At 48.7% G+C, this 26970-nt stretch overlaps 1 protein-coding gene across 1 annotated transcript; it reads left to right on the forward strand.

Moving 5' to 3' along the window:
• The first annotated feature begins 471 nt into the window (after positions 1 to 471).
• On the forward strand, positions 472 to 3753 carry LOC123188999 (70 kDa peptidyl-prolyl isomerase-like). The gene is made up of 10 exons (XM_044601311.1): positions 472 to 948; positions 1059 to 1406; positions 1697 to 1771; positions 1866 to 1946; positions 2044 to 2238; positions 2324 to 2589; positions 2689 to 2814; positions 2932 to 3078; positions 3169 to 3296; positions 3400 to 3753. Exons 1-10 carry the CDS (start codon positions 726 to 728, stop codon positions 3557 to 3559), a joined length of 1749 nt encoding a protein of 582 aa, XP_044457246.1. The 5' UTR covers positions 472 to 725; the 3' UTR covers positions 3560 to 3753.
• The last annotated feature ends 23217 nt before the right edge of the window (positions 3754 to 26970 follow it).

Genomic DNA, 26970 nt, shown 5'->3' on the forward strand with positions numbered 1-26970 from the left:
ATTTTCACTCGGTATCCTATTAATTAACTGTGAACTCTCTTCTGTTTAATTAATGGATGGGGCTAAGCTTTTGCCTCTTTTTTTAGGAAAAAAAAACTCTGCCATCGAGTATGTAGTGATTACTTGCACCAGTGACTTGATGGAAGTTTTCTTGCAACTCCTAGCCCCAGGCCCCCAGCTATGCATTTCTGTACCCAACCTTGAAAACTTTTTCAAATTCTGTTTTTCTTCAAATATGCAAAGACACGGTCTTTGGATCGGCTGACATCAGAGGGAAGGCCCAACCCAACCCAACTCTTCACACTGTTTGTTGCAGCCCAGTTGTCAAAACTATCTTCCAGGAAAGAAATGCAGATAGTCCAGGCCCACAAAGTGAAACCAACGACGACTGGGTCCTTCCCCTGCATCTCTGGAAGCATCCACTGCCTTCCAAAGCTCTCGCGCCCCCGCTCCCCACCGACCCTGATCTGATCTGGAAGCATCTCCCAATCCAACCCTCTCTCACAGGAACAGGAACCCTCTAGAACATCACATCGTTGAACGCAACAATCTCTGCTCCGCCCGCCATATAAGAAGCCAACGATCCGAGCCGCGCCATGCTCTGGCTGCAAACAACATCCAGAACGCACAGAGACACAGATCGCGAGCGAGCGCGCACCCGTTAATCGCTTCATCTTTTTGCATTCCACCTAGAGAGCCTTTCGCGTCCACGAACCGAACCAACAATGGCCGCCGTGGAGGATGAGACGCTGAGGGCGTTCGAAGAGGAGGACGACGCCATGATGAATGAGCCGGACGGCGAGCCCATGGACGACGAGGAGGAGGCCGACTCCCCGGCGACGATGAAGGTCGGCGAGGAGAAGGAGATCGGGAAGCAGGGGCTGAAGAAGAAGCTCGTCAAGGAGGGCGAGGGCTGGGAACGGCCCGAAACCGGCGACGAGGTCGAAGGTATGGATCACGGCACGGCTGTCCCCTCTGCATCTGATCACCCTAGTTGTCACGCAACATCAGACCCAACAGATAGATGATAACCGGAATGAACGAATGTTGTATGGCAGTGCACTACACGGGCACTCTCCTCGACGGGGCCAAGTTCGATTCGAGCCGAGACCGCGGGACTCCCTTCAAGTTCAAGCTCGGGCAGGGGCAGGTGATCAAGGGATGGGACCAGGGCATCAAGACCATGAAGAAAGGCGAGAACGCCGTCCTCACCATCCCGCCGGACCTCGCGTACGGCGAGGCGGGCTCCCCGCCCACGATCCCGCCCAACGCGACGCTCCGGTTCGACGTCGAGCTCCTCTCGTGGGCCAGCGTCAAGGACATCTGCAAGGACGGCGGCATCTTCAAGAAGGTCCTCGTCGAGGGTCAGAAATGGGAGAATCCCAAGGATCTGGACGAAGTTACTGGTACGTTGTGTCTAGTAACTGGGTTTCGACCAAATTACTGAATATTTTTTGATTCTGACTTGTGTTCTGCTAAACATCCCAAACTGTCGTCTGAAATTAGCTAACGAAATAAATTTGATATCGGATTTTTTTAATGGAACCTAATGATTTTGGGTTGCCGAACTGGAATGTACGTCGGTATATTCCAACGAAATGGTGAACTGATGTATAATTTCAATGAAATGGTTATCGATCTGCTCTTGCTACGCGCGTTGTCACCTCTCTGACATGTTCCATGTTTGCTCACGCAGTCAAGTACGAGGCCAGACTCGAGGATGGATCGGTCGTGTCCAAGTCAGAGGGTATTGAATTCGCAGTGAAGGATGGTTCGTATCTAGTCAATCCAGTTAGCCTTGGCAAATTGAACAGCAGGATTTAGCTCTGAATCGCTGATGCACAATTCTCCCTTTAAAATTACAGGTTACTTCTGCCCGGCACTTTCCAAAGCCGTCAAGACCATGAAGAAGGGCGAGAAGGTCCTCCTGACCGTCAAGCCACAATGTGAGCCATCTCTCCTCAAATCTGTTACCCTTGCTGTACTCCAAAAGTTTCTGACTGGCTTCATAAATTGATATGTGCTGCATCTTATGACGGACAGATGGTTTTGGCGAGCAAGGAAGGCCGGCTTCTGAAGTTGAAGGCGCCGTGCCCCCGAATTCCACATTGCATATCGATCTTGAGCTAGTCTCCTGGAAGACGGTCACCCTCATCGGTGAAGACAAGAGGATCTTGAAGAAGGTGCTCAAGGAAGGAGCAGGCTACGAGCGCCCCAACGACGGGGCAGTTGTGAGTGGTGCGCGGCGCACTGCTAATTCATGCATGCATAACCTCGTGAAAATTGTCAGACAAGTTAATCTTGTGTTACTTGTTGCTTGCAGTGAGGCTGATCGGCAAGTTGGACGACGGCACTGTGTTCACGAAGAAAGGACATGAAGGCGACGAACCATTCGAGTTCAGGACGGATGAGGAGCAGGTCATCGAAGGGCTGGACACGACGGTGCTCACCATGAAGAAAGGAGAGGTCGCGTCAGCTAGAATACCACCTGAACATGCGTTCGGATCCACCGAGACGAAGCTTGATCTTGCTGTGGTTCCTCCCAACTCCACCGTCTTCTATGAAGTGGAGATTGTTTCCTTCGACAAGGTACTAACTGTGGTGGTTACTTTGTCTGTTGTTTACATATCCGTCTGACCGTCTCTACTGCTGTCAGAAAGTGAACGCATGTTCGTGTTACTGTTTCAGGAGAAAGAATCTTGGGACTTGAAGAGTAATGCTGAGAAGATCGAAGCAGCTGCTAAAAAGAAAGATGAAGGAAATGCGTGGTTTAAGATGGGCAAGTACGCCAAGGCTTCCAAGAGATATGAGAAGGTAAATAAAGGGCATGGGTCTCTCAACTAAAAGTCTCGTCCTGTGAAAAACGTATTGATACGGAATTGAGTTCCTGACTGACATAGATGTGCATCTTTGTCTTGTCCTTGGGAACAGGCTGCGAAGTACATTGAGTACGACAGCTCCTTCAGCGAGGATGAGAAGAAGCAATCCAAGGCAGTGAAGATCAGCATCAAGCTAAACAACGCAGCGTGCAAGCTGAAGCTAAAGGATTACAAAGAAGCAGAGAAGCTCTGCACCAAGGTTAGTGTTACCTTTCGAGTACGAGGGTTTCATCAGTGCAACCAATCAACAACACACCACATGATCCTAGACGGTGGCATTATTGATCAGGTTTTGGAACTGGAGAGCACAAACGTCAAGGCTCTGTACCGGAGGGCGCAGGCGTACACCGAGCTCGTGGATCTGGAGCTGGCAGAGCTAGATATCAAGAAGGCTCTGGAGATCGACCCAGACAACAGGTAGAGGCACCTTCCATCTCTCTGGAGATCAACAAGGCTACAAATATCGTATCGATTTCACCTATGGATTATGGCTGATTTTTCATGTTTGTTTCTGCCCCAGGGAGGTGAAGGTTGCGTACAAGGCGTTGAAGGACAAGCTGAGGGAGTACAACAAGAGGGACGCCAAGTTCTACGGTAACATGTTCGCCAAATGGAGGAAGACGGAGAACGCCGCCGGGAAGCAGGACGCACAGCCTATGGCCATCGACAGCACCGCGTGACGGGTCTACGGCGTCGTGGTACAGTCGGGTCTGGATGCACTAGTTTGTATCAGCGTTGTACCGTGGTTTTGGTTGTCTTGTCCTCTGTTCTGCAGCTTGTGCCTCGTCTGTGATCGGCTGCGTGCCTTGATAATGTACTCATAATTTGCTCACGTACGATTCTAGTAAAAAAAGAGTCCCTATTTCGTTTTAAACGTTTTTTCTGGAGCTTTTATTTGAAAATAAAGTGAAATGTGTCGTTAGTTCATCAACTCAAATTAATTGCACATTTTGGCTAAAGGACATTGGAAGTGATCGATCGTATATTGCGGAATCTGACGTGGAGTACCCGAATGCATGGGAAAGAAGGTCATATTAAAAGGATCTGGCCTAAAGTTTTTAGTCTGACCAATGATTTCAGCCATCCAATAGTAAAATTCAGAAGATAAAGCAAAAATGACTCCCATAAAATGTATTATCTCTGTTTCAAATTACTCGTGGTTTTAGTTCAAATTTAAAACGTACGAAGTACATAAAGTGCAACTGTAACATGTACTCCCTCCATCCGCGAAGCTTTTGTCTTTAGCGAAAGTTTTAAAATTTTAACCACATTTTTAGAAAATAGTACTAGATCCGTTTTGAAATGTATTTCATAATATATCAATTTGATGTCATATATATTACTAATATTTTCAATAAAGTTGGTTAAAATTTTAAGACTTTGACTTACATTTCATAATATATCAATTTGAGGTCATATATATTACTAATATTTTCAATAAAGTTGGTTAAAATTTTAAGACTTTGACTTAAAACAAAAATTAGATGTACACTTATTCATGGACAGAGAGAGTAGAGCAATATTTAGCAAATATTCATTTCTGAGCCCGGCCTATCTGCACCTAGTTAAGAGAGATATTTAAAAACAATATAAAAGAAATTCAGAAACATTTGACTTTTTTGTGTGCATGGAGGATGATTTGGTGCGTGTGGTCCGCTTCAAAGTTCAGCTTTTTTATATTTGACTTTTTTGTGTGCATGGAGGACGTAATGAAACCAAATTCTATTATAATATATTTTGCAAAAAATATTATAAACATTAAAGATATTTTTTTGTAAATTTGAAAATGTTGGCAATTTTTTTAAAAACATCACGAATTTAAACAATGTTCATAAATTTATATATTCTTCAAGAATATGAAAAACAATCATGAATCTAAAAAATGTTCACGAGATTTATAATTATTCATTATGTTTTTAATGCTCATGATTTTTAAATAATATTGGCAGTTTTAAATAAATGTTTGTAAATTTTAAAATCATTCACAGATTTTTGTTAAATGTCCATGATTTTGAATAAACCATTTATGAATTTTAAAATATGTTAAAGAATTAAAATTATGTTCTTGAATTCAAGGAATATTCATAAATTTGAAAAAAAGAAACATAAAAACAAATAGGAAAATAAAATAAGGAAAATAAAAAATAAAAAAAAGATGAACAAAACATTCCAAAACTGGAAGGACTTGCTTACATGGATAACGTAATAGGGCCTGCCTCCACATTATGCATGGAATGTGAATTGTCACAATAACTATTCAGACAAAAATAGAACTTATTCCAAAACCGAATAATGGCGCGGCAAAACGCGTGTTACCCTCTAGTTCAAATCATGGCCCAGTGGTAGAACTAAAAAAAAGTCATCTCTTGAGTCTTGAGGTTGGGTATGTTGGTCCTAAAAAGAACGCTACCCATAGATCGACACTGAAGTGCAAGGTCCCATGTGAGACATGAGAAAAACTATATGTGATGTAGGTTTTTAGTGTTGTTGCTAAACAATCATGTATAAGGATGGTGTCCGAATGAGGTATTATTCACTGCTTGGAGTTACAATTTGAGTTGCTCAAATGCAAAAGAAGCCAAGTCCCTAGCATAGATTGGAGGAATGAGACCATATTTGGTATGCTAATATGTCAGACATTTTGGAGACCTATTGTGTCGCGATGGCAACATCATTTAGAATGGTGCACGGTGGCCAGGTATTTTGATCTGCTACTTGATTCATGAGGGAGGAAATTGGTGGGCCCTTTTTCGGAGATGCGGTTAAAGGAAGTGTAATAAAGTAGCCCATGAACTTAACACTTTTGCAAGCACAAACAAGCACTCCGTGGTTAGCAGTCACCAACCCTCCATGGTTTGGGGCCTCTTTTATTCATAGGAGAAGTGAACGGAAATTATATGAACATTTATGAACATGAAATGTTCATATGGTGATACTATTCTTCCATTTTACTCAAAGGAATGGACCATAAGATAAATAAATAATTTTTCATTGAATTGAGTTTCATAGAAAAACAATATACTTTTACAATCCATTCAAGCCTCCTTTTTTTGCATTCTTATGCACAAAGAACAAGGCAAATTTCACAAGTAGCACAATATTAACTCCATCTCAATCTTGCATATTGGCCCTGTTTGGATACTCTAACTTAGCTAGAGGTTAGAGTTAGTTTCTAGCTTATGACTAACCCTGAACTAACTCTAGCCAAATAGGTGTTTGGATGACAAGGTTAGATTGGCAATAAATACAATAGGAGAACTAGCTCCAATTAGCACCTCTTGAGTGGGATAGTTTTTTTTGGGTGGGTTAGATGCAACTAGCTCAAACTAGCCCTCATGTTTGGATACTCGAGGGATATTTGAGCCTAAACTAGCTCAAACTAACTTTAACCCATGGACCAAACAGGGCCATCTTTAACCTTATCCTCACCATCCATTGTTGGGATTACTGCGTTTTTTCTACTCCTAAAACTAAAACCCGATTCAGCACAATCATATGTATTCACAATCCTTTATTTAGCACAATTCTATCTTACACCTATGTTTTTCTATTTAACGTGTTCTTAAAATCCTACAAATAAAAATAACCCTCGTTGTTTGCTTTGGAGAGCTTTGCTTTTCAAGAATAATGTGCTTTTTGGATATGAAAAGGCTTATATTGAGGCATCGTTTACTGTTTTGGACAATATGTGGACTACAAATGGAGCATCAACAAATTCTGTTTGTTCATGCTTGATATATGTAAACGAATAGTCCACTAGGTTGGCATTCTTTTTGTGTGATTTACAATATGCAAAATGGGAGGTGCCAAATGAGGGGCCGATAAAGATTAATGTTGATACAAGCTTCATTGCGATGAAGCTTTTGCTAGCGCCAGCGTGGTGGCTAGAGATCATGAAGGGGTGGTGCTTCTATCTTCTTTGGATTTCCATCCAATCTTTGCAATTGTAGAGGAAATGAAACTTCGAACTTTTTTAGTAGGGTTTTATATAGTGGTCGTCATGCATAAGCCTATCTTCATGGAGACTGTTGTCTATTTGTGAAAAATTATTTGCCTGATAATGTTTTACATAGGTCAGTTCTCATTGATTTGAAGAGATGTGCATTCGGAATCTTTCAATGTATTCCTAAATTTTCCTTGGTGAATATCGTTTGTGACAAGAGCAAAGTAGCTTATTGGTAGATTTTTTATAACTTCTAAAGAGTTGATGTGTTGTTAGGGCATTTCTAATGGACTCCCCCATTTCTCGCCCATAAGTTGGACCCCTTATCTCGTCCCACACAATCTGGACTATCCGATATCCACCATTTCATATGTCTGTCACCTCCGTGATGGTCCAACCACAATCCCATTATTTCTACTCAACCGCTAACTCTCTCACCTAGCCCTACCACAACCCCACTTTTCTCCCTCTCTCCTCGATGCAGCGCACAAATAACGCACACCGTTGGGTACCCACACTCCTAGCAGATGTCCCTGAGCGAGTTCAAAAATTGTTCGTGGACAAATAAGGACTCTCTTTGAGGTTTTGCCTTGGGGATGCCCTCAGCTGTGGGTGTTTCATTCTGCGTAATGTATTGTGTACTGAATGATTATATAATTTCTTTCTTAATCAATATATGGAGTGTTTCTAGTGAAAACAATAGACCAGCCATACCAGAGAAAAGAAACGGAGTCCTAGCAGCTGCCACCAGAGGAACTTTTGGTCCCCTCACCTTCGGCTGCTATCTTGGTGCTGAAAGGTGAGGGGACCTCAGATCTTCAAGAAATTTGTGGTCTTGGTCGGCATCTATTGTTCATTGTGGTGCTTTTTTTTAAATAAAATGACCCGGGTTCCTGGCGATGCCATGGAGAGAGGTGTGTGTCCTCGCAGAGCTAATTATTCGGATCTGATGAGCTTATGTTATTGTGTCATGTTGCTTCTGTTTGTTTGATCTTTTGTGGAGTTAGAATATTTCCTTGGATTGGGCATAGTGGTGAGTAACTTGACTAGTAACATGCATATATTGCTAGTTTATGTTATAGAAATCCAATTTGTTTCTTGGGAGCATATGCTCTTGCCCGACAAAATTGTTTTTTGCAAATGTCATTTTTTTCTAAAATAAATAGATGTATTCATTATCACACCCAAATGCTACCCGCAGATTCTTAGTGGAAAATCTTAAGAATTCTGAATGTGCTGAAAAATTGAATACCAAATGTTACACTTAATTTTGTTTCTTTCATCAATGAAGCAGTGCTTTTCGTTTCGCATGAAAATTATCAAGCACGCTCATTAGACTAACATGAACGTCCACACAAAAAAAATCAGAATTTTTAAAATATGTTTACTATTTGTTTTAAACTTACTGTTCATCCCGGAGCATATGCTCCCAAGAGCCTAAACAACGCTCCTAATGTTATGTTACTACTTTCATAGTGGGTAGTGTCATATGTTATTTTATAGATTCAGTTTATTGGGAGGTTCTATGTGATGATACCATATATTATGTTACTTCATTTATCTCTCTTCTTTTTAATTACTTGTCACATCATCTTCTTTGTTGATGTGACAAGCATATTACTATCTATATTACTCTCACTCTGAGTAGTCTTACCATTATGGTGAATATTTTGTAGTTTGGCGGCATGCACTTCTAGGGGATCATCCTCGGTCCAAGTCCATTCAACGCTCACGGTTTTCCATCTTTTTGGATGGGTAGCTCACGAGGGTCGTCCAGAGACTTTCAAAAACCTTTGTTGGTAATCAAGTTTGTGTGGATGAGCGATTAGCATTAACATTGCTCCAGTCCAATTGCAGTATATTTATTCAAGTCTTGCTATTTTTTCCGCCTTACAAATATTGATACCACAAAGAAGATGTCTACAAAAGATTTCCTCATAACTATAAGTATCGTGTGTTACTTCGTAAAAAAGGATGAAGTGGTCTAATTGAACGAAAATACCAGTTATGCTCCTCCACATATGTAGCAAAATATCTACATGAAAAATTTGAGCTATCGAAAAAGCCCTCGCGTCGCTCCCTCCATGGGGCGACACGGGCGGCGGCCCACCCCTGCTGTCCACCGCCTCCCCTTCTCAACCTCTCCCCCTCGCCGCCACTGGGTGAAGCCCGCGTGGATCCAACATCGGTGGGGCCTCTTCTTCCCGACGGCTCCTGCAGGCGCACAACATGGTACGGTTGGGCGTGTTGGAAATATGCCCTAGAGGCAAAAATAAAATGGTTATTATCATATTTCCTGTTCATGATAAATGTTTAGTATTCATGCTAGAATTGTATTGACCGGAAACTTAAATACATGTGTGAATACATAAACTACACCGTGTCCCTAGTAAGCCTCTACTAGACTAGCTCATTGATCAAAGATGGTTATGGTTTCCTAACCATAGACATGAGTTGTCATTTGATAACGATATCACATCATTAGGATAATGATGTTATGGACAAGACCCAACCATATGCTTAGCATCAGATCGTTTAAGTTATTTTCTATAGCTTTCTTCATGTCAAGTATCTATTCCTTCGGCCATGAGATCATGCAATGCCCGGATACCGGAGGAATACCTTGTGTGATATCAAACATCACTTCATAATTGGGTGATCATAAAGATGCTCTACAGGTATCTCCGAAGGTGTCTGTTGGGTTGGCATGGATCGAGACTGGGATTTGTCACTCCGTGTGACAGAGAGATATCTCTGGGCCCTCTCGGTAATACAACATCACAAGAAGCGTGCAAGCATGTGACTAATGAGTTTAGTCACGGGATCTTGTATTACGGAACGAGTAAAGAGACTTGCCGGTGACAAGATTAAACTAGGTATGGAGATACCGATGATCGAATCTCGGGCAAGTAACATATCGCTAGACAAAGGGAATTGCATACGGGATTGACTGAATCCTTCACATCGTGGTTCAACTGATAAAGATCTTCGTGGAATATGTAGGAACCAATATGGGCATCCGGGTCCCACTATTGGTTATGACCGGAGAGGTGTCTCGGTCATGTCTACATGATTCTTGAACCCGTAGGGTTCGCACGCTTAACGTTCGATGACGCTAGAGTAGTATTGGGATATGTGCATTTGTAATTGGATGTTGTTCGGAGTCCTGGATGAGATCCTGGATATCACGAGGAGCTCTGGAATGGTCCGGAGGTAAAGATTCATATATAGGAAGTCTTGTTTTGGTCGCCGGAAAAGTTTTGGGCATTATCAGTATTGTACCGGGAGTGCCAAAAGGGGTCCGGGGGTCCACCTGCCCCCGAGGCCCACATAGGATGTAGGGGGTGCCCTGGCCTACATGGTCCAGGGGCACCAGCCTCAAGAGTCCCATGCACCTAGAACAAGGAAAATGGGAAGAGTCCTAAGGGGGGAAGGCACCCCCCTAGGTGCCTTGGGGAGGGAGGAGTCCTCCCTAGGCCGACGCCCCCTCCCTTGGAAGTGGGGCCAAGGCGGCACCCCAACCCTCCCCCTTGCCTCCTATAAATAGTGGGGGAGAGGGAGGGGCTGGACACACCAAATCCCATGCCCCGGCGGCAGCCCTACCTCTCCAAAAACTCTGTTTTCTCCTCAAATTGGTTCCGATAGCGTTTGGTGAAGCCTTGCCGGGATTGCACCACCACCATCTCCACCATGCCGTCATGCTGGTTGAGATCCCATCTACTTCTCGTCTCTTGCTTGCTGGATCAAGAAGGAGGAGACATCATCGAGCCGCACGTGTGCTAAACGCGGAGGTGCCGTCTGTTCGGCGCTAGATCAGATTGGATCGTGATTGGATCACGAAGAGTGCGATTACATCAACCGCGTTATATACGCTTCCACTTTCGGTCTACAAGGGTATGTAGACACACTCCCCTCTCTTTGCTATGCATCTCCTATATTAGATCTTGGGTGTTCGTAGGAAATTTTTTTTGATTTTCATGCAACATTCCCCATCAGTGACATCATGAGCTAGGTCTATGCGTAGATGTATATGCATGAGTAGAACACAAAGTAGTTGTGGGCCTTGATGTTCAAATTGCTTACTTCCCTTGTCTTATTTGGATTCAGCGATATTGTGAGATGAAGCGGCTCGGACCAACCTTACATGTCCACGCACATGAGACCGGTTCCACCGTTTGAGATGCAACTTGTATTGCATAAAAGTGGCTTTGCGGGTATCTGTCTCTCCCACTTTAGTTGAATCTGATTTGACGAGGGCGGTCCTTGTAGAAGGTTAAAAGGCAACTTGTATATCACCATTGTGGATTTGCGTAGATAAGAATGGTTCTTATAGTTTATCCTAACAGCCACGTAAAAATTGCAACAACAAATTAGAGGACGTCTAACTTGTCTTTGTAGGGCTTGTTGTGTTGTGGTATGGCCAGAACATGATGTGATATATTTTGATGTATGAGATGATCATGTTTTGTAATAGGTTCACGACTTGCATGTCAATGAGTACGGCAACCGGCAGGAGCCATAGGGTTGTCTTCAATTTATTTTATGACCTGCGTGTCAACAATTAACGCCATGTAATTGCTTTACTTTATCTCTATGCATTAGCAATAGTTGTAGAAGCAATAGTAGGCGAGACGACCACGTGATAACACGATGATGGAGATCATGGTGTCATGAAAGTGACGATGGAGATCATGCCGACGCTTTGGAGATGGAGATCAAAAGCACAAGATGATAGTGGCCATATCATGTCAGATATTTTGATTGCATGTGATGTTTATCTTTTATGCATCTTATTTTTCTTAGGACGATGGTAGCATTATAAAATGATCCCTTTACTTAATTTCAAGATAAATGTGTTCACCCTAAGTATGCACCGTTGCAAAATTTTGTCGTTTTGAAGCACCTCGTGATGATCGGGTGTGATAGACTCTATATTCACATACAATGTGTGTAAGCCAGTTTTACACATGAAAAATATTTGGGTTAAACTTGAAGATCCTAGCATGTACAGAAATGGCCTCGGAACACAGGAGACCGAAAGGTCAAACATGAGTCATATAGTAGATATGATCAACATGGAGATGTTCACCATTGATGACTACCCCATCTTACGCGATGATCGGACATGTGTTAGTTGATTTGGATCATGTATCAATTGGACAACTTGAGGGATGTTGATTTAAGTGGGAGTTCATTAGTAATTTGATTAACTGAACTAATTATCATGAACATAGTCTAAATTGTCTTTGCAAATTATGTTGTAGATCAGTAGCTCATGTTGCAGCTCCTTGTTTTTTTAATACATTCCTAGAGAAAGACTATGTTGAAAGATATTGTAAGCAATTATGCGGACTAGGTCCGTAGTCTGAGGATTGTCCTCACTGCTGCATAGAAGGGTTATGTCTTTGATTCACCGCTCAGTGTGCCAATCCCTCTAGCGTCGTCTGTGGATGTTGTGAACGTCTGGCAGACACGTTCTGATGACTAGTAGATAGTTCAGTGCGCCATGCTTTACGACTTAGAATCAGGGCTCCAAAAATGTTTTGAGCACCACAGAGCATATGAGATGTTTTAGGAGCTGAAATTGGTATGTCAAACTCATGCCCGAGTTGAGAAGCATGACACCTCTGACAAGTTCTTTTGCCTGTAAGATGGAGGAGAATAGTTGAGTTAGTGAGCATGTGCTCAGAGTGTCTGGGTGCTACAATCGCTTGAATCAAGTGAGAGTTAATCTTCTAGATAAGACAAAGGTTGACAAAGGTTTCCAGTCACTGCCACCAAGCCATAAGGGCTTCGTGATGAACTATAATATGCAAGGGATGGATAAGACGATCCCTGAGCTATTCGTGATACTTACGGCCATGGAGGTAGAAATCAAGAAAATGCATCAAGTGTTGATTGTTAATAAGACCACTAGTTTCAAGAAAGGCAAGGGAAGAAAAGGGTACTTCAAGAAGAATGGCAAGGCAGTTGCTGCTCCCCTGAAGAAACCCAAGACTAGACCCAAACCTGAGACTAAGTGCTTCTATCACGGTGCTATAGAAATGGTTTTTAACCCCTTTCCGCGACGACATTTGAAACCGTCGCCAAGTGAGTGTGGGCGATAGGGGGGGGGGGTCCTTCCCACACGACCCAAAAACCGTTGGGGATAGGCCCTCATGGTGTCGGATTTCGGGTTCCGGCAGACCCTTGAGGTTCGAACACTGGGGTGCGCGCGGAGATTTCGCCTTCTACCTACCTGCACCCCTCCGCCTCGCTAAGATCTAAGCTATGGAAAGAACAACACAAGAGACACAGGGTTTATACTGGTTCGGGCCACCATTGTGGTGTAATACCCTACTCCAGTGTGTGGTATGGTGGATTGCCTCTTGGGCTGATGATGATGAGCAATACAAGGAAGAACAGCCTCGCGAGAGTCTGTTCTTGGCTGAGGGGATGAACTGCTAGGAGGAGTTCAATCACCCTTCTCTCTCTCTCTCTCTCTCTTCTCGATTCTCTCTCCGATTTCGATCCCACTACCCTGTGGGTGGCTAGTCCTATTTATAGGCAAAGGCCCTGGGCCTCTTCCCAAATATTGAGCGGGAAGGGTGCCAACAATTGGCCATTTTGAAGGGGAACATCTGGTACACTTATCCTGACTAAAGTTGGTCCTCGCCTGCCAAAGGCTCTGGTGGTGACGTTGGCTTGGGTTCCACAATGACTTCCTCCCTGCCGTTGGACTGGTCTTGGTCTCGTTACACCAAAACGGGTGCCTTTGCTTGATGCTCTCGCCTGTGCTTGCTCCCTTTGCACCAAAGAGGAAAGGAGGACACTGCGCGGGCTGGCGCCCGCCTGGCACCCTTGGTCGTCATGGCTTGCGTCACAGGCACCTCATGAGGTACCCCGCCTTGATCTCTCCGCCTCCTTGCGAGCTAGCCTGATGAGGCCGTGCCTGAGGAAGCTCCGTGTCGTCCGCCCCGCGAGGCTTGAACCCTCGCGAGGGTCTTGGGACTGTGTTGATGAGGATGGGCCATGCTGGGCCCCTCCTCGAGCCACGCCGCAGACCGCAGGCAGGCAAGTCTGGGGCTCCCGTTCCCAGAACGCCGACAGTAGCCCCTGGGCCCAAGGCGTGCCCGGACTTGGCCGTGCAGGGAGGCGAAAGGGCAAGAGCGAAGCGCCGCAGGCCCTAACAGCCTGCGGCCTTGGGCGCCGCGTGGCGGTTGATTGGACGTGGGCGTATCCACTTCCCCACGGCACCTCGGCAACTGCACGGATTGGATAAGTCCCTGCATGCAAAGCGGGTCATGATTACCTGCGATCGTGGGGGCCGACGGTTGGCCCTCGCCGGCTATAAGTACGGATCGGCGCGCGCCCTTCTAGTTCATCCCCCCTTGCTTCTCCTTCTTCTTCATGGCCCCGTCGAGGAGGTTCTCGGCCGCAGAGAAGGGGAAGGCTCGCCAGGTTGAGCCTGCCTCTCCCCCGCCCAAGCGCGACCGAGAGCGCCCTCGCAAACATCCTGTGGCCACCACGGCAGCTCCCCGCGGCCGTGAAGACGATTTCTAGCACGGTGACGGGCGGACTGCTGTGGCCGAGGGGCGCGCTTCGGTCACGCATTCCCCTAGGCCGCGCTTTTGCGCTGCAGAGGTGCTGCCGGAGTTCGTTGTGTGGTCGGCGGAGCCGACTAGCACCCGGCTTCAACTTCCTCGCTTCCTCCTCGGCGAGCTCCCGGCCGGCGCCCCGGGCGGCCTTTGGCTTCAGGCAGACGGCTGCTGCAGCCGGGCCTCATGGGCTTCACTGGAGGTCTCCGCAGCCGGGAGCCTGGCCTTGACCCGCGGTTGGCAGACGTTTTCCCGCGCGCGTGGCCTGAGCCGTCGGTGCACCCTGCACTTCAAGTTTGACGGCGATGCCACCCTCTACGTGAGGGTGTTTGGGGAAGATGGTCACCGCGCAGGGTGCTGCCCTGAGGACGACGACCGCGGCCGGGAACCCAGCCCCGACGATGATGGAGAGGACAGTGCTCGCGTGATTGGCGGCGCTCAGGGTTCCCCAAGCTTCACCGGTTCTTCTTCAGGCGGTGACTCCTCTAGCGGTGGCCGCGGTCAGCCTCCACGCCGTCGTACCTTCTTGGGAGGTGGTAGCGTGTCTGCCCGCCGTCGCGCCTCGATGAAGCGCGAGAGGGAGTCTGTCTGAGCCCCGGAGGCAGCTCGAGTCTTCCCTGCAGGCCAGTGTGAGGCGAGCTGCGCCTGATTTGTTCTTTCTTTTCCTTTTTCCTGCGTAAAAAGACAGTAGCGTGGAGCCCCGTGGGGGCGTGTTTGGGTTATTGCTGTTAATCATCGCTTTGCTTCCGTTATTGTGCCTTCCGGCTACGTGCCCGCGCGTGGATAGTTCCCGGCCCTAGCCGTGGGGGGGCGATCGACCCAGGCCCTGTGTTCGTGTCGCGGTGCCCGTGGGGCACAGACTGGAGGGGTGCTCCTGTAATGGACCCAGGTCGCGAAACTTTTGAACGACTAGGACAAGAACACTCGTGGGGGCGCTCGGCTGCCTCCCTCGCGAGGCCTTGCATAAGAGAAATCGAGGCAGGAGAGTGAAAAGTCGAAGAACCACAAGCAAAAGACGGCAACAGCTTCAATAAAACTTCGAATGAGAATGAACAAGCCAACTGCGGAAAGCAAATGAAAAAGCTGCGTCCGGCACCTAATCTAGTCTTCGACGTCTTCTCACCAGTGCGGAGCTAACTGCTGCCACTAGGCATGGGAGGGAGCCCCAGGGCCTGAGGCCGGCACTCCTGAGACTCCGGGGCGTGTACAACCCCAACTCATTATTACGTGAGAGTGTCACGGGCGGCGAGCTTCACAGGCGTTGGCCTTCTTCACAGGCTCCGGGACTTTCTTGGGGGAAGCAGGCTTCACGGGCATTTGCCCTCTTCACAGGCTCCGGGCCCTTTCCAAAACGCGACAGCTTCACAGGCATTCGCCTTCTTCACAGGCTCTTGGCCTTTTCCAAAACGCGACAGCTTCACAGGCATTCGCCTTCTTCACAGGCTATGGGCCTTTTCCAAAAAGGATAATCTTCACAGGCATTCGCCTTCTTCACAGGCTCTGGGCCTTTTCCAAAAAGGATAATCTTCACAGGCATTCACCTTCTTCACAGGCTCTGGGCCTTTTCCAAAAAGGATAATCTTCACAGGCATTCACCTTCTTCACATGCTCTGGGCCTTTTCCAAAAGTATAATCTTCACATGCATTCGCCTTCTTCACAGGCTCTGGGCCTTTTCCAAAAAGGATAATCTTCACAGGCATTCGCCTTCTTCACAGGCTCTGGGCCTTTTCCAAAAAGGATAATCTTCACAGGCATTCGCCTTCTTCACAGGCTCTGGGCCTTTTTAGGGGTAGAACCTCCGGAGGTGCTGGATGTTCCATGCGTTCTGGACCGGCACCCCCTCCTGAGTCTCCAAGCGCGCGGAGCCGGGCCTGGAAACATGAAAAACCTTGAACGGGCCCTCCCACATGGGAGAGAGCTTGTGCAGTCCCTCCCTGGAGAGAACCTGCCTGAGCACGAGGTCTCCTACCTCGAGAGTTCTGGGGCGGATGTTGCGGCAGTGATATCGTCGCAGTGCTTGTTGGTACCTCGCCGCTTGCAGTGCGGCTTCTCGGCAACGTTCCTCCCCCAGCACGAGGTCCATCCCCCGCATGGCGTCCTGCTGCGCCTCGTCGAACGCCAGGACCCGCGCGGAGCGACGTCTGACCTCGTGAGGGAGGACCGCTTCGGCTCCGTAGACCAGGAAGAACGAGGTCTCTCCAGTCGGCTTGGTCGCGGTTGTGCGGATGGACCACAACACGGAGTGAAGCTCGTCGTACCAACCTCTGCCGCAGGCCTCCAACTTCTTCTTGAACGTCCTGGTCTTGAGGCCCCTCAGGACCTCTGCGTTGGCTCGCTCGGCCTGGCCGTTGCTTCGGGGGTGCGCCACCGAAGCGTAGCATATCTGCGTTCCAAGGTTAGCACAGTATGTTTTGAAGAGGTTACTGGTGAACTGCGAACCGTTGTCTGTGATGATGCGGTTCGGCACCCCGAACCGGCTCACGATGCCCCTGATGAACTTGACCGCGGAACCCGCGGGGATGGTGCGGACGGCCTCTACTTCAGCCCACTTGGTGAACTTGTCCACGGCGACGTAGAGGTAGCGGTAGCCCCCTGGCGCCCGAGGAAACGGGCCCAGGATGTCCAGCCCCCAGACTGCGAATGGCCACGAAAGGGGTATAGTCTGCAGGCCTCCTGCCGGCTGATGGATCTGCTTGGCGTGGAACTGGCAGGCCTCACAAGCTTTCACCAGTTCGACGGCGTCATTGAGTGCGGTGGGCCAATAAAACCCACTGCGGAACGCCTTGCCGACGAGGGTCCGTGATGATGAATGATGTCCACAGTCTCCGCCGTGTATATCTTCCAGCAGTTCCTTTCCTTGCTCCCTGGAGATGCAGCGCAGGGATACATCGTTTGGTCGCTTCCGGTAGAGCTCTCCATCCTTGATGCAGTATGCCGTGGCCTGCCGTGCCACACGCTCCGCTTCCTCCTCCTTCTCCGGCAGGGTCCCTTGTGTTAAGTAACTCCGGAGCTCCGTGATCCAGCACCCCTCCTGAGGTTCCATCGTCAGGAGCAGGCGTGCTCCTGAGGCCGGGCCACAGACCGGGGCTCCTGAGGCAGGTGGCTGGGGGAGCTCCTCCCGAGGCTGAGCCGTGTTTGACAATGACGGCAGGGCTGAGGGCTTGAAGAGCCGCTCCTCGAAGACGCCAGGCTCCTGAGGTAACCGCCTGGACGCCCGTTTGGCGATGTCGTCGGCCTCCTGATTGGTGCCACGGGGCACATGCTGCAACTCCAACCCCCAGAACTGCTTCTCCATCCTGCGGACCTCCGCAAGGTAGGCTTCCATGTGCTCATCTTTCGGCTCGTACACCTTGTTGGAGAAATTGACAAGGAGCTGCGAATCGCCCTTGATGGTGAGGCGTTTCACCCCCAGGGCAGCTGCGGCCTTCAAGCCCGCTATTAAACCTTCATACTCCGCTATGTTGTTGGAGACCTTTTCACCTTGCTGGAAACAGAGCTGTACAGCGTAGTAGAGCTTGTCCTGAGTGGGCGATATAAGCACCGCCCCAGCCCCAGCGCCATGCCTGGAGAACGCCCCATCGAAGTACATGACCCAGCCTTCTGGCGCCTCGCTTCCCGGGGAGAGGGACCGATCCTCGTCGGCCTTGAGGCCTGGTGCCTCCGTCCATTCTGCCACAAAATCCGCTAATGCTGCTCCCTTGATGACTCTGGTCGTGCTGAATTCGAGCTGAAACGCTTGCAGTTCTATGTTCCACTCAGCGACCCTTCCAGCTGAGTTAGGGCTCCTGAGCACTCTCTCCAGGGGGTATGACGAGACGACCTTGATGGGGTGACCCTGAAAATAGTGCCGCAGCTTGCGCGAGGCCACCAGTAGCGCGAGGAGGAGCTTCTGAGGCATGGGGTACCGTGCCCTCGCGTCCCGCAACACCGTGCTGACGAAGTACACTGGGTGCTCAACGAGGTTGGGTGCGTCAGTGCTGGTGGCGCCCTCCGGAGACCATGGCGCCTCCTGAGGCGATGAGGCCTCCTGAGGCTGGCCATCTGGGAGAGGGGCCTCTTCCGCCTCCGGTGCACTCCTCTGCGGCGGCTGATCCTCCTCAGCCGCGGTGGCGGTTTCTGTGGGCCTTCCTTGTTCCTGTTTTGCCTTGTCCCGGGCTGCTGCTGTGGTTTTGATTCGACGCTCCTCCCTAACCGCCACCAGGGCTGCGCTGGCGGAGTAGGGAGTGGCGGCGAGGTAAAGCACCAGGGGCTCTTGAGGGCGCGGAGCCACCATGACCGGAGGGCTGGTCAGGTATCTCTTGAGATCCTGGAACGCCTTGTCGGCCTCTTCAGTCCATTCAAAGGGCCCCTTTTTCTTCATTAGCTGGAAGAAGGGCAGCGCTCGCTCCCCCAACTTGGAGATGAAGCGCCCTAGCGCGGTCACGCGCCCAGTGAGCTTCTGCATTTCTCTGAGGGTCTTTGGCGGGCTCATGTCCTCGACCGCCTTGACCTTTTCCGGGTTAGCCTCGATGCCTCGGTGGGACACGAGGAAACCCAAGAGCTTGCCCGAGGGGACTCCGAACACACACTTCTCTGGGTTGAGCCGCAGGTTCACTGCGTTGAGGCTCGCGAAGGTTTCCTCCAGGTCTTGTATCAGGGTCCTGGCCTCCCGAGACTTCACCACAATGTCATCGACGTAAGCCTCAACATTCTTCCCGAGCTGCGGGCCCAAGGTGATGTGCATCAGCCGCTGAAAGGTCGCCCCTGCGTTACGCAGCCCGAATGGCATGCATGTGTAGCAGTACACCCCACACGGGGTTAGGAAGGCTGTCTTTTCGACGTCTTCTACCGCCATCTTGATCTGGTGATACCCAGAGAAGGCATCCAAGAAGCATAGCAGGTCGCATTCTGCGGTGGAATCGACGATCTGGTCGATGCGGGGGAGCGGGAACGGATCTTGCGGGCATGCCTTGTTGAGGTTGGTGAAGTCGACACACATGCGCTCCTTCCCTCCCTTCTTTGGCACAACGACAGGGTTGGCCAACCAATCCGGGTATCGGACCTCGCGAATGACCCCAGCGGCTTCTAGTTTGCGGGTCTCTTGGACGATGAAGGCCTGCTTTTCTGTGGACTGCCGCCTTGCCTTCTGCTTCACAGGGCGCACGTTGGGGCACACGTTGAGGTGATGCTCGATTACGCTCCTAGGGATCCCCGCCAACTGGTCAGGCTCCCAAGCGAATACCTTCTTGTTTGCGCGCAGGAACCTGACCAGGGCCTCCTCCTGCTCGGGCTCGAGGTTGGCGCCTATGGTGAAAGTGGCATTGGTGGACCCGTCCTCATCGACGGGTATCTGCTTGGTTTCTGCCTTGTCTTGGGTGAACAACTGTTTCTTCTTGGCGGGTGCAGCCCCCTTGGGCTCGGGGGTCTCCGAGTCGGCGGGCTGTGCCGACGCCGCCGTCTTGAAGGCGAGCTTGAGCACTCGCAGCGCGTCTCCGGTGTCCCCGTGCACGGTGAGGACACCGCTGCTCCCGGGCATCTTCATGAGGTTGTACGCCGGGTGCGTCGCGGCCATGAACTGGGCCAGCGCTGGGTAGCCGAGGATGGCGTTGTAGGGGAGGCCGATGGGGGCGATGTCGAAGTCGACCAGCTCCGTGCGGAAGTTGTTGTAGGTGCCGAAGGTTACTGGGAGCCGGATCTGTCCCAAGGAGCTGGATGATCCGCCCCCAACGCCTGAGAAGGGCCGGCTGGGTTGCAGCCGTTCCAGGGGTATGCAGAGGAGGTTGAAGGCCTCAACCGAGAGCACGCTGAGGCCCGCACCGCCATCGATGAGAGTTCTGGTGACGGCCACCTGGCAGATGGTGGGGGTGCACAGCATGGGGAGCGCACCCGAGCAGGCCGAGTTGGAGGGGTGGTCCTCCGAGCTGAAGGTCAGGCCGGCCTTGGGCGCCGCCCGGTCCGGGAGAGCCCCCTGCCGCGTGGAAGCGGCGCTGACCCGGCGGATGAACGGCTTGACGTGGTGACTTGTAGGCGGCGCCTGCGAGCCGCCCAGGAGGGCCGCGACGACCGGGGGTGTTGGTGTAGCGTGGTGGGCGGGGAAGAGGCTGCGGAGCTCTTCCCAAGAGGCCACGGAGGCTGCCGGCAGGTGGAGCAGCCATGCGCGCGGAGCGCCGGTGAGGGCCGTGGGGAGCCAGTTGGCCATGACCCTATCGTCACCTCCAGCTTTGAGGATGGCCTCCTCGTACGCCAGCAAGAAGGCCAGCGGATCAGTCGCGCCACTGTAGCGCGGCGGCGTTGTTGGCTTGAACTTGTCCGGCCACCGTACCCGTTGCAGGGCTGGGGCCAGGGCTCGGAGCCCCCTGGCCCCCGTGCTGGCGCCGGCGGCCGGAGCGGGCGACGCGCTACTCATCGCGAGGCAGGTCGTGGCGGTGGCGGAAGGGAAAACTCCGGTGCACCCCTACCTGGCGCGCCAAATGTCGGATTTCGGGTTCCGGCAGACCCTTGAGGTTCGAACACTGGGGTGCGTGCGGAGATTTCGCCTTCTACCTACCTGCACCCCTCCGCCTCGCTAAGATCTAAGCTATGGAAAGAACAGCACAAGAGACACAGGGTTTATACTGGTTCAGGCCACCGTTGTGGTGTAATACCCTACTCCAGTGTGTGGTATGGTGGATTGCCTCTTGGGCTGATGATGATGAGCAATACAAGGAAGAACAGCCTCGCGAGGGTATGTTCTTGGCTGAGGGGATGAACTGCTAGGAGGAGTTCAGTTACCCTTCTCTCTCTCTCTCTTCTCGATTCTCTCTTTGATTTCGATCCCTCTACCCTGTGGGTGGCTAGTCCTACTTATAGGCAAAGGCCCTGGGCCTCTTCCCAAATATTGAGCGGGAAGGGCGCCAACAATTGGCCATTTTGAAGGGGAACATCTGGTACACTTATCTTGACTAAAGTTGGTCCTCGCCTGCCAAAGGCTCTGGTGGTGACGCTAGCTTGGGCTCCACAATGACTTCCTCCCTGCCGTTGGACTGGTCTTGGTCTCGTTGCACCGAAACGGGTGCCTTTGCTTGATGCTCTCGTCTGCGCTTGCTCCCTTTGCACCAAAGAGGAAAGGAGGACACTGCGCAGGCTGGCGCCCGCCTGGCACCCTTGGTCGTCATGGCTTGCGTCACGGGCACCTCGTGAGGTACCCCGCCTTGATCTCTCCGCCTCCTCGCGAGCCAGCCTGATGAGGCCGTGCCTGAGGAAGCTCTGTGTTGTCCGCCCCGCGAGGCTTGACCCCTCGCGAGGGTCTTGGGTCTGTGTTGATGAGGATGGGCCGTGCTGGGCCCCTCCTCGAGCCACGCCACAGGCTGCAGGCAGGCAAGTCTGGGGACCCCCGTTCCCAGAACGCTGACACATGGGACACAGGCTTGGGAAAAATGAGCTCGTGTGCGATTGGGCGAGGCATCGAAACCCAATCATTTCCGTTCGTATGTACATCCCACACGGTGAATCCCAGAAAAGCATTTCCGTTCGTATGTATATCACACACAGTCAATCCAAGGAATATGTTTCCGTTCTTATGTACATCTCACATAGTCAATCCAGGGAAAACGTTTCCGTTCGTATGTATATCACACACAATCAATCCAAGGAATACGTTTCCGTTTTTATGTACATCCCACACAGTCAGTCCAGGGAAATCGTTTCCGTTCGTATGTACATCCCACACAGTTTTATGTGTAGGCTCATGTGTGAAAGGTGTAACTATCACACACGCTCTGCCTTAGTTAACTGTTTGCTTTTATCAACTACATCACACACGATTTGATGAAGAAAACTGTGTGGCATTGGGCTATCCATCACAAGCGCTTTTACTGCTAGAACCGTTTGCAAAGTTCCATGACACATTTAGAAGGTTTATTAGTTTACAATAAATATAACTACAACAGCATAGTGACAATGTTTGGATGACAGCAAATTGATACTAATAGGTGTGTACATGCACAAATTTAGTAATATTGAACTAATAGCACTAAGGCCGTCCACTATGTATGCCAAAACCGGTGTAAAGATAGCTGTAGCTACATCTCGCACCGGTGCCCTGCACTGGCGAGCCGATGCAGCAGAAAAATCAGGGACCCGGACTCCGGAGCACCTTGTTGCTCCGATGCCCAGTTCCTTCATGCCATACAGATTTAGTATTTTACTTCTTGGTTGCTCGGATGTGTGGACCAAAGTTGGCTGCACAAATTGCTGAAGCGGTGCCAAATAATTTTCTACTGGCACCGCTGATGAGATGACAACAATTTTAGATACTAGGTACAAACTGTGACACTGTCTTAGGATGCGTTTGGTTGAAGGTGTGGTATGAATGGGTTGGGACCATGAATCAGATCTAACAAATGATTTTTAACAACAAAAGAGGGTCTAACCTTCTCTGCACATGCCAGAAACTTCCTCCCACTGTCCACAGATTCAAACGCAACTAGCTTCACGCATGGAGTTTGATGGTTACAATGAGCAGGCAGATCTTCAGCCACCCCGCTCCATTCCTTGCCACTGATGGTCCTAGGGAGCTACAAGAGGAAGAAATGACTCAAATCGACCACCGGGTAAAAATCCTTCATTCCAAGTCATAGCCTGAGAGAGAGAAGAGAGGCATACCCGGGTGGTGAAGGAGTCGTCACCGGAGGAGGAGCCGCTGGAGAGGTCTTTGAAGAAGACCATGGCGACCCCGATGGTAGGATGCGAGATGGCAAGAGCGAGGAAGCGGCTATAGCTTAGGAAGGAAGGAAGGAGGAAACAGGGGAAATGTGACTTGTGGTCGGGGAGAAAAGGGGGTGGGGAAGGGGGGAGGGGGCGGGGGTAGATATTTTAGCGGTAGGCCAAAATTTTGGAAATCTGGAGGGAAACTTTGCGCGCGGTGCCGTTGGACCATTCACTTTGAACGATTGCGTGCATCGCAAACGATTCTTCTGCTTTAAGTGCATGGGATGAGTTTGATAATTCAAGTTTTGGTGGAAATTTCCCCGGGTACGTCATTGCATAATTTAACATCGCTTGCTAATTTGGGCACACAAAAGAGCGTACAATAGATAGACCACACTTACTGAATCGAGCAATTTTAGTAATTAAATAGAGCCAGTTGACCTAAACATTGCTCTAACAAAAGACCAGCATTAGAAACAAAGCCTAAGTACGCATAATTTTAACAAATCCGTCACCGCGCCGGCCTATGCATCGCCGCTGTGAGATGAGACGTCGATGACTTGTCCTGGCGACATGCTGCCGTTGGTAGACTCCGCCGTCATCGACTTGTCCTCGTCCTCATCCTCGGCGCCGCCCTCAAGGTTGTAGTACTCGTAGTAGTGGCTGCGTTAGAGCTCGCGTTAGTACTCCACCGCTAATTCCTCGATGGATAGACTCTTCTCTACCTCGACCTCGGCCACGCGCAACTCCTCCTCCCGGCGCTCCTCGTTCTCTGCCGCCTCCTGCATCTCCGGCTCTCGCTCGGCGACCTCATGAGGAAGTAGGTGCTCCATGGCCACGACCACCTTTTCGGACATGGGTTGCATGCTGGATTCCGAGCTGGCCTGGAATATCTTGGCGTGTGCATCCTCGATCTTGGCGTGGATGGCCTCGACCTGGGCCAAGGCGACATCAGCAGCACGGACGACACCTCGAGCGCTCTCGGTGCTTGCAGCCACCGTCGCAGCAGCAGTTGCAGCCGTCTCGGCTGCTGCAGCTGCTCTGTCGGCTGCCGTAGATGCCCTCTCAGCGGAAGTGGCCAAGCTCAATGTGGATGCGGCGACACTCTCGGTATAGGCGGCAGCGCTCGGGGGGGGGGGACGCGGCCGTCGTACGACCCTTCATGAAGCGTTTCCACAATGTCATCTTTGCAAGAAGGGGGGCGAGAATGGGGATCGATATTCATGGATTCGAGGTTTGCCGGCACTGGAGCAGACGAGTCGGTGAAGCTTAAGGAGGAAGACTTAAATAGACCCAGATATTTTCATCGCAAACGGTTCCTACAAAACAACTGTGTGTGATGTTGTAGATATTTTCTGTTAGTTGTGAAAGACAAATTTGGAGTAAAGTGGCAACGGATGGTGTTTTAAATGTACAAGAAAATTCGTAGTACTAATACAACTGTCATGTCAAATTTTGGAAAATTTCAGGGGTCATTTGACCTTTTAAGACATTTGAGTGATTTTCTAGCCATTTAATGACCGTAATTGAAATTTGAACTACATGTACATGCAACAACTAACCATAACGGTTTGACAAGTCATATTTTGTGTGCTTGTGTGCGATTTAATTTCATGTGCAATAAATTGGAAGGAATTTCAAACATATTGGTCTAACGGCTATGACACAATTAAGCATGGAGTGCCATGGCATTTAAATTCCAAAAAATTAAAAAAATATCAGAAACACATGAAACCTTGGTTGATGTAATGTCATGCCACCAAGATGATGTGGTAAAAAATTGGCATGTGTGACAATAGTTTGGACACACACCCCTCACAAACCAAAGCAACTCACTAGAAGGCTCGTGGTTCCGAGAAGGAACAATGCATGTTTGATGACGAACGGAAGATAGCTTCCTCTTACGGCCTTCAAATTTTTTCTATGTGTAACATGCACTAATACAACTGTCATGTGAAAATTTAGAAAATTTTAGGGGTCATTTGACCTTTTGAAGACATTTAATTGATTTTCTAGCCATTTAATGACCATGATTCAAATTTGAACTACATCTACATGCAATGGCTAACCATAACGGTTTGAAAAAAAATCATATTTGTGTACTTGTGTGCGAGCTAATTACATGTGTAGTAAATTAGAAGGAATTTTCAAACATATTGGTCTCTCGACATGGATACATGCATATGTATGCATGGAGTGCCATGGCATTTATTTCCAAAAAATTAAAAAATGATAAGAAAAACTTGCTTGATGTAATGTCCTGCCACCAAGATGTTGTGGTAAAAAAATTGGCATGTTTGATGAAAGTTTGGACACACACCCCTCACAAACCGGAGCAACTCACTAGAAGGCTCGTGGTTCCAAGAGGGAACAATGCATATTTGATGATGAATAGGAGATAGCTTCCTCTTACGGCCTTCAATTTTTTTATGTTTAACATGCACTACTACAACTATCATCTGAAAAATTGGAAAGTTCTAGGGGTCATTGGACCTTTTAAAGACATTTAAGTGATTTTCTAGCCATTTAATGATCATGATTAGAATTTGAACTACATCTACATGCAACAGCTAACCATAACGGTTTGAAAAATCATATTTGTGTACTTATGTGTGAGTTAATTACATGTGCAGTAAATTAGCAGTAATTTACAAACATATTGGTCTCACGACATGGACATATGCATATGTATGCACGGAGTGCCATGGCATTTTAATTCCAAAATATTAAAAAATGATCAAAAAACATGAAACCTTGCTTGAAGTAATGTCATGCCACCAAGATGATGTGGTAAAAAAATTGGCATGTTTGACGAAAGTTTGGACACACACCCCTCACAAACCGGAGCAACTCACTAGAAGGCTCATGGTTCCGAGAGGGAACAATGCATGTTTGATGACGAACATGAGATAGCTTCCTCTTATGGCCTTCAAACCTTTTTTACGTTTAACATGCACTACTACAACTGTCATGTGAAACTTTGGAAAATTCTAGGGGTCATTTGACCTTTTAAAGACATTTAAGTGATTTTCTAGCCATTTAATGGTCGTAATTCAAATTTGAACGACATCTACATGCAATGGCTAACCATAACGGTTTGAAAAATCACATTTTGTGTACTTGTGTGCGACTTAATTCCATATGAAGTAAATTAGAAGAAATTTTTAAACATATTGGTCTCACGGCATGGACACATGCATGGAGTGCCATGGCATTTTAATTCCAAAAATTTGAAAAATGATCAGAAAAACATGAAACCTTGCTTGATGTAATGTCATGCCACCAAGATGATGTCATAAAAAAATTGGCCTGTTTAACGGAAGTTTGGACACCCCCTCACAAACCGGAGCAACTCACTAGAAGGCTCGTGGTTCCAAGAGGGAATAATGCATATTTGATGACGAACGGGAGATAGCTTCCTATTATGGCCTTCAAATTTTTTTCTACCTTTAATCTGCACTAATACAACTGTCATGTGAAAATTTGGAAAATTTCAGGGGTCATTTGACCTTTTAAACACATTTAAGTGATTTTCTAGCTATTTAATGACCGTAATTCAAATTTGAACTACATCTACATGCAACGCCTAACCATAGCGGTTTTAAAAATCATATTAGTGTACTTGTGTGCGAGTTAATTCCATGTGCAGTAAATTAGAAGGAATTTTCAAACATATTGGTCTCACGGCATGGACACATGCATGGAGTGCCATGGCATTTTAATTCCAAAAAATTAAAAAATGATCAGAAAAACATGAAACCTTGCTTGATGTAATGTCATGCCACCTAAATGATGTGGTAAAAAATTGGCCTGTTTGACAAAAGTTTGGAGACACCCTCACAAACCTGAGCAACTCACTAGAAGGCTTGTGGTTCCGACAGGGAACAATGAATGTTTGATGAC

Source organism: Triticum aestivum, chromosome 2A (assembly GCF_018294505.1).
Source record: "Triticum aestivum cultivar Chinese Spring chromosome 2A, IWGSC CS RefSeq v2.1, whole genome shotgun sequence".
Lineage (NCBI taxonomy): Eukaryota > Viridiplantae > Streptophyta > Magnoliopsida > Poales > Poaceae > Triticum > Triticum aestivum.